Source organism: Lolium perenne, chromosome 2 (assembly GCF_019359855.2).
Source record: "Lolium perenne isolate Kyuss_39 chromosome 2, Kyuss_2.0, whole genome shotgun sequence".
Lineage (NCBI taxonomy): Eukaryota > Viridiplantae > Streptophyta > Magnoliopsida > Poales > Poaceae > Lolium > Lolium perenne.
Genome location: NC_067245.2, coordinates 192,457,278 through 192,465,982, shown reverse-complemented (window position 1 = coordinate 192,465,982; position 8,705 = coordinate 192,457,278). Strand labels below are relative to the sequence as shown.

General features: G+C 39.3%; 1 protein-coding gene across 1 annotated transcript; it reads left to right on the top strand.

Moving 5' to 3' along the window:
* Positions 1 to 3,063: 3,063 nt before the first annotated feature.
* On the top strand, positions 3,064 to 6,440 carry LOC127328998 (protein FAR1-RELATED SEQUENCE 5-like). The gene is made up of 9 exons (XM_051355547.1): positions 3,064 to 3,129; positions 3,201 to 3,272; positions 3,357 to 3,464; positions 3,760 to 3,889; positions 4,067 to 4,200; positions 4,411 to 5,077; positions 5,204 to 5,465; positions 5,553 to 6,187; positions 6,370 to 6,440. The coding sequence occupies exons 1-9, from the start codon at positions 3,064 to 3,066 to the stop codon at positions 6,438 to 6,440; spliced, it is 2,145 nt and encodes a 714-aa protein (XP_051211507.1).
* Positions 6,441 to 8,705: the final 2,265 nt, after the last annotated feature.

Below are 8,705 nucleotides of genomic sequence, written 5' to 3'. Positions count from 1 at the left end.
TATTGTATTGAGGTACATGGGAGAGAGATGAACCACATAGCTACAGCGGAGCCCTCAGCCTCGGGGGTGGATTACTCCCTCCTCATCATGGAGGCAGCGATGGCGGTGAAGATGGCGGTGAAGATGGCGGTGGAGATGGCTCCGGGGGCAATTCCCCGTCCCGGCGGCGTGCCGGAACAGAGAGTTCTGTCCCCCGAATTGGAGTTTCGCGATGGTGGCGGCGCCCCTGGAGTCTTTCTGGAGTTTCGTCAATTGGTACTGTGTTTTTAGGTCGAAAGGGGTTTTATAGGCGAAGAGGCGGCGCAGGAGGGCTGACAGGGTGGCCTCACCCTAGGCCGGCGCGGCCTGGGTCTGGCCCGCGCGGCCCTATGGTGTGGGGCCCCCTGGCTCTCCTCCGACTCTCCTTCGGTGTTCTGGAGCCTTCCGGGAAAAATAGGAGGTTTGGCGTTGATTTCGTCCAATTCCGAGAATATTGCCCGAACAACCTTTCTGGAACCAAAAACAGCAGAAAACAACAACTGGCCTTTCGGCATCTCGTCAATAGGTTAGTTCCAGAAAATGCACGAATACGACATAAAGTGTGCATAAAACATGTAGATATCATCAATAATGTGGCATGGAACATAAGAAATTATCGATACGTCGGAGACGTATCAGGGGGCCCGCGCCGGCCTAGCGTGTGGGGCCCCCGTGTGCCCCCCTGACCTGCCCTTCCGCCTACATATAGTCTTTGTCGCGAAACCCCCAGTACCGAGAGCCACGATACGGAAAACCTTCCAGAGACGCCGCCGCCGCCAATCCCATCTCGGGGGATTCAGGAGATCGCCTCCGGCACCCTGCCGGAGAGGGGAATCATCTCCCGGAGGACTCTTCACCGCCATGGTCGCCTCCGGAGTGATGAGTGAGTAGCTCACCCCTGGACTATGGGTCCATAGCAGTAGCTAGATGGTTGTCTTCTCCTCATTATGCTTCTTGTCGGATCTTGTGAGCTGCCTAACATGATCAAGATCATCTATCTGTAATGCTATATGTTGTGTTTATTGGGATCCGATGGATAGAGAATACTATGTTATGTTGATTATCAATCTATCTATGTGTTGTTTATGATCTTGCATGCTCTCCGTTATTAGTAGAGGCTCTGGCCAAGTTTTTACTCTTAACTCCAAGAGGGAGTATTTATGCTCGATAGTGGGTTCATGCCTCCATTAAATCTGGGACAGTGACAGAAAGTTCTAAGGTTGTGGATGTGCTGTTGCCACTAGGGATAAAACATTGATGCTATGTCCGAGGATGTAGTTATTGATTACATTACGCACCATACTTAATGCAATTGTCTGTTGTTTGCAACTTAATACTGGAAGGGGTTCGGATGATAACCTGAAGGTGGACTTTTTAGGCATAGATGCATGCTGGATAGCGGTCTATGTACTTTGTCGTAATGCCCAATTAAATCTCACAATACTCATCATATCATGTATGTGCATTGTCATGCCCTCTTTATTTGTCAATTGCCCAACTGTAATTTGTTCACCCAACATGCTATTTATCTTATGGGAGAGACACCACTAGTGAACTGTGGACCCCGGTCCATTCTTTTACATCGAATACAATCTACTGCAATATTTGTTCTACTGTTCTCTGCAAACAATCATCATCCACACTATACATCTAATCCTTTGTTACAGCAAGCCGGTGAGATTGACAACCTCACTGTTTCATTGGGGCAAAGTACTTTGGTTGTGTTGTGCAGGTTCCACGTTGGCGCCGGAATCCCTGGTGTTGTGCCGCACTACATCTTGCCGCCATCAACCTTCAATGTGCTTCTTGGCTCCTACTTGTTCGATAAACCTTGGTTTCTTACTGAGGGAAAATTTGCCGCTGTACGCATCACACCTTCCTCTTGGGGTTCCCAACGGACGCGTGCTGTACGCGTATCAATCCCCAGAATTGCTTCTGGCCGAAACTAACAGATCTGAGTAGCACACAAGAAGAAGGATCAAGTTCTTACCCAGGTCAGGCAATCCTTGTACTCTTCAAAAACGATTCTGCTGTCTTCTCTTCTTTGATCCTGCACGAAAATGGTGAATGAAAACATGAATATATTCTTCTTATGTTTGCCTTAGTTCAATTTGATGCATCAAACAATACTTCATGCCAGATTAGTGAAAGAACTTATTATTACACTGATTTCCCAGCGGTACAAACAGATGCAGAACATAACAGCACCTACCAGAGTATGACATCTTCAGAACTTTAACAGCACATTCAGATTCTGTTGTTTTCAGTCTAATTATTTGAAAACGTATTTCCTTGCAATATATATGTGTAGCCTGACAAAATGGAAATGTCTGAACTATTTCAGCTATAATGCAGAACTATGGTAACTACTTGATAGGAGCAGGAACACATAGAGGACAGGTAATGTTCTAATACAGTGCATTCTGTGATTTGTCATGCACAAATGTTCTAATACAGTGCATTCTGGGATTTGGCATGCATCTCACAGTTGGCAATTGAAAAAATACAGAGACAAATTCAGGCTTAGTTATCCTAAGATTTTATGTTTTGTCACACTGGTCATAATGAAAGACAAATGAAGTATTTGTGTAAACATAGAGAAATCAGTTGTTTAGTTGGTTGTATTTGGCAGAGTCAAGCGGAGGAGGAAAAGATGTAGGAGAATTATCTCGACACAAAACAATAGCAGTTGTACAGAAGGTTTAGTTACCTTAGTTTCGATGCATAGATAATTCAAGTCATTGATTCTTACTGTAGGAACATGAAAGAATTGCAACCACATAACAAACACTGGAAAAAGAAATTTGGGTTATGCATGGAAAATGCTCAAGTTACTCCTCTTGCATGACCAATGTTAAAATTTGGTCGAGAAACGACAAACAAGTGCATTTGTTAAAAAACTGCATGGAAAAATAAAATCCCTGTCCCAACAATGGATATCTCTTACCACCTAACAATATTCTTCTTTTTGTTGTGTCGACATAAATGCAGCAAGTTCTACCTGATAATTTCATTATGCATGGAAGAAATGTAACTCAAACAGCAATGAAACAGTTTTATATCAGTGAAGCTTGTTCAAATAATCAGCAGAATCTCTGTTTGCCAATGAAGGTAAAAATTACCTTTAAAAAGCATTAATTCATACTTTGAATTAGCGTTGACAAAATTGTTATTTTGTGCAGCAAATATCAGATGCTAGTGTGCGCGAACAATCCGCGAAAGGTTCCTGCAACAGTCATGAAGAACCATACACTGTGAGTAACTTCTCAAAAAGAACTTTGCAAAGAACAACATCTAAAAAATTATTACAACCTGACTTTGAGTAACTTCTTGTGTAGATGAATTTCTCGCAAGATGAAAGCATGTCATACACTCAAATGTTGCTAGGACATGAAAGGACACCAGATTATTACAATGATTTTATACAAGGTCCAATGGGTGCTGAGGTATATAAAATGTTTTTGTGAGGTTGTGTATGAACAATTTCATTGTATTCCGTTCATCTCATTGCAATGTTATGTTTTTAAAAAAATGCAGAACAAATTATTCATGATCACTGGTAGATATTCAGATAGCAACAATGGCATGTCTGAAGAAAACCGATCAATCATACATGACAAAAGTATGGAAAATTCTAGTGGTTGGAACTTTCAGAGTATCACATCGGATAGTGGGAATCAAGATAGGTTTTATCCCGAAGATCCAATTGTTCAAGAATATAATGTTCATGTTTCCTCTCAGACAAGCTGTGACAAGCATTCAAAAGAAAAACCAAACAACATGGCTCCAGAACTTCATGATTCAGATGACGACATTGAAGAAGCAGCACCACATTATGACATATTTGGTGAGGATCTACCTAATGCAAGAAGTGAAAGTCGCGAAAATCTTGGCAGCAGTAATGATGAAGGAAAAACAACATAGGGTGAACTAACAGAAGAAGATATTGTTACTTTCCTAGAGAATGAAGAAGCTAAATCAAGTAGTCAAGAAGTTTGGGATCATCATGCTCCTCACCTTGATATGCAATTTCCTTCTGATGATGCAGCTTATAAGTTCTTCAATGAGTATGCTTCAATATGTGGCTTTTCTATTGCCAAGGCAGGAAATTACCATGGAAGGAAAGGTGGAAATACAGGGCACACCCGTGTGACATTTGTGTGCAACCGTGCAGGGAAGCCTGTGGATGAAGAAACTCTAGAAAAAAGAAGGAAACAAAAACAATTAAGGAAACAAGAGAGGACAGGGGTTGTTCCCGCAGAAAGAAGAGCAAGGAGGAATAAGATAGAACACACATGTTGCCTAGTTAAAATGGTTGTTTCATTAAAGAATGCAAAATGGTTGGTGATTTCACTGCACCTTGAACATAACCATGAACTGAGTCCACCGCAGGAGACAAAATTCCTGAGATCCCATAAGAGCATGACCGAAGATGGGCAGTTGTTCATCCGCGCATTTGCCTCTGTGAAGCTTCCACCAAGGAAAATTATGTCAATCCTCTCTTACCTGAGAGGTGGTGATATACCTTACACAAAGAAGCATGTTAGCAATGTGCAAACAGCAATAAGAAATGAGTGCAAGCTAAATGACATGACGCAGGTCCTTGATTATTTCCGTAAAAGAAAAGAAGATGATCCTAGGTTCTACTACAATTTTAAACTTGGTGAAGGCAACAAAGTTCTAAGTCTCTTCTGGTCTGATGGAAACTCACGGAGGATGTATGAGTTGTATGGAGATTGCGTCAGCTTTGACACAACATACAAGACCAACAGATACAACCTACCGTTTGCTTCATTCGTAGGTGTAACCGGACATGGTCACACTTGCCTATTTGCTTGTGCAATTATACAGAATGAGACAGCAGAATGTTTCACTTGGTTATTTCAAGAGTTCCTTCATTGCATGGGTAACAAATCTCCAAAAACAATCATAACAGAGCAGTGCGTATCTATGGCTACATCGATTCCTCAAGTGTTTCCTAAGACAGTTCACAGAAATTGCTTCTTCCACATAAGGAAAAAGTGTGATGAAAAGTGTGGTAGATCATTTGCTACAAAAGCTAACTTACATGCAGAAGTGTCATATATTTTATGCAATTCGCTAACCATTGAAGAATTTGAGTATCTTTGGCAAGATATGGTTCAGAAATATGATGTTGGACACACAAAATACTTCAATGCAATGTGGAAAAACAGAGCGAAATTTGTCCCTGTATACTTCAAGAAGGATTTCTTTCCTTTTCTTCACTCTACAGCTAGAAGTGAGGGTACTAATTCAGTTTTCAAGGACAACGTTGGTTCAACATACAGTGTTATAAGTTTCTTGGGTGAGTACGAGAGGATCACTAAAGAAATTGAGGAGAAGGAAAGAGAGCAGGACTCAATCACAAGAACTACTACACCTGATTACTGGGTGAAGAGTGAAATTGAATATCAGGCTGGCAGAATGTACAACTGGCAAATATTTTACAAGTTTCAGAGACAGCTAGGTTTTATAGCTAAACTACATGTTGATGAAATTATTAAAAATGAAAGATATGAAGTCTACAAGACAAGAATGCTTGCAGAAAAGGACTTCAGGTCTCGGAGGTTTGTTGTACTGGTTAATCTACCAACTGAAGACTTCTCTTGCATTTGCTGCAAATTTCAGAAGGATGGTATACTTTGTAGCCACATACTTCGTGTACTTGTAAATCTCAACATTTCAGAACTACCAGCAAAGTACTTCATTGAAAGGTGGAAGCCACAAGACAGGAAGGTAGTGAGAGACAAGCAGTACAATGTACCTTTGGAGCTCACAGAGAAGAACCGGCACCTCATGTTTACTCTGTTGACAAAAAGGCTGGTTGATATTGCATCTGAAGGTTCGCGTGATAACGAACGTTATCTCTTGGTAGTAAAAGAAGCTATTCAGATAGAGGCAAAGTTAGATGCAATAAGTGCAGCTCAGGAAGAAGCAGACAAACAAAAGAATAATGGGAATCAGACAGAGAACGTACGTCCTGATGTTGTAGATGATGGTTTCGGTGCAACCTTTGAGAATCCTGATGTAGCTAAACCAAGAGGAAGACCTACAGTAACAGGGCGGCAGAAAACTTTAGTTGAGGAATTCCGTTCAAAGCAGAGAATAACTTGTAGCCATTGTGGATCACATGCGCATAATATTGCAGGTTGCGACATGAAACACATAGACAAGTCATGTTTTCCGAAGAAGACAACAAGCAAGAAAACTTCAGGTTTAGCACTTATTTTCTATGTCATAAATAAATGAGAGAGAAGTACAATGATTCAATTTTAATATACTGAAAAATATATATTACTGTGTCTAAATTTCAGTATTAATCTTTTGCAGCTCCTAATTCATCTAAGAAGCGACAGAATACTGGCAAATCAAAGATGCAAGAGAGTCCCCTTGTGCTGTGACGGCTTGTTGAAGTGAAGCATGTAGTTAGAATTTCAAAATTTTGGTGCATAAACCATTTATCTAGGAAGGAACCTATCCGTATTTGTAATTTAAGAAAGTTGTAATTTATAGCATAAAGCAGAATGTTGTAATTTATGATATTTTACTGCATCTAGTGACTAACAAAATAGGGTTATGTTTTGCTAAAAAAAGGAGAAGCAATAGCAGTTCCATACGAACACAAACACATTTGGAAATAAGAAGGCGTAATGTGTTCTGCTTATGTTTACCTGGGAGCTTACAGAGTCATCGTTAGCTTCTCGTAGCTTTCATTCACAGCATCTACATACATTCCTGAAAAAATTCAAACTGATTTACAAAAGGTGATATACAGATAGGACCAAGACTAGCAATAGATAGAGGTCCCGCTAAGCTGGAGCATAAACATGAGACAAAAGAATTATTTTATTTGTTTGGAAATGAGTAATTCATTCCATAACTGGCTCTCTTAAGGTTCTGGCAAGTAGTATTTAAGTTTCAATTAGTTACTGACAACTCAAAACATAAAAATAAAACTAGAAGAATATTGTAGCATGGTGCTACACACAATTATTAGCAAAAGAATAATAGTCACAGTACAACTCTATAGCAAATTATGTATTGTTATAGCAGAGATTTTTCAAAAAGGGATGGATATAGAGTGAGACTGGGTCATCATGTAGCAAAAAGCAAGTACATAGACATAGAAAAAACTAAGCTGAGCACAAGAAAGAATCTATTCCTACTAAAGACGCATAGTACAGAGGAAACAACAAATACATGTCTTTGGCTTATCCCCCTAGATAGTCACACTCTCTCCTGTAGAAAACATTGCCAATGCTGCACCTCGCCAGCGAAAAATCAGTGCTGAACCTAGAAAGAAATTTCATTACGCATTTAAAAGTTCAAGTGGAAACACAACACGCATGGTGAAAATGCCATGGACATGATACATGCATCATAGAGTGTCATATTCAATTCACAGGTTCCATTAGGATATTCAAAAAAGAAGCACAAAAACAAAATTATCCTAAAAACATGGATTAACACATAATTTTCCCCTATAACATGTAAGAAAAAAATCATATAGTGGTTCCCCCTCCTTTTCCCGGGCTTGGAACCGGCTATGCATTTTAGTAATGACATAGGCGGAGCTCCCCACCCCAAACAATGAAAAAATTTAAAAGAATCCCCAGCAAATAAGTCTTCGAAAAAGAATAACAACAATTAAGAAAGAAACATATTTTGTTCCATGAAAAAAAGATAAACGAAATTTCCCACTTTTGTACAAAAAAATTGTTAATATTTGAAAAATTGAAGTGACAACAAGAACAGATGCAAAAACGCATGAGAATAAAACAACTACAACAGCAACTCAAAAGTATTTTCAAACAGAATATAATTCAAAAACATTTTTCTAACAGAATGTCTAGCAGAGTGCAAAACATTTTAGTGATAGAATATACAGCAGTGCACATTTTACAAACATGGCGACACTTCATACAAGTTTCAGCAGGGTAGAAATAGTTAAGCACTAAAAAAGTACAGATAGACCAAACAGAAAAAAGTTCATGATAAAGAAACATCTGCTTCTCCATCCTTGATTTTGATCACTTCAGCTTGTGTTCAGTGAAAAGCCATGACCATCATAGATTGAACTGGAAAATACTGATCTGCTATTAATCCTAGAAGTTGGTTAATATTTAAGACAAAAGCAAATCGATCTTCTATAAAAATGTGATTCCTACAAATACACGCTAATTTCTTACCCTGGGTAACTGAGGTGTTGCAACATCATTGCTTGTGAAGAGTGCGCTTCTTGTATGACTATATGAATACAAACATTAACACAAAAGTAAGAGAAAAGAAACAAGTAAAATTGATTCATATGTAGAGGTGAAAATGTTACCTCCAAGTCAAATGTACTTATGAAATCCATTTCTTCTACTTCAGAATTATAATCATTGAAAAGAGTGTCGATTGCAATTTGTACACGGAAGTCTGGAATATCACTGGCTGGAAAAGAGCATGATTTTGGGTTCCTTGTGCAATATCGTTCCATGTACTTGATGAGGAAAACTCCACAATCATTGCTAATTTAATAGTTTAAAAAATATTAGCAAGAACATGTCATACAGCGAGAAAAATCACAGAGCAACAAAAAGGTTCAAAAAATATAGGTGAATAGAATTTTACGGTGTTTTCTGTTTTGGCAAATTTGGGTATGCTTTGCCAAATGTTTCGAA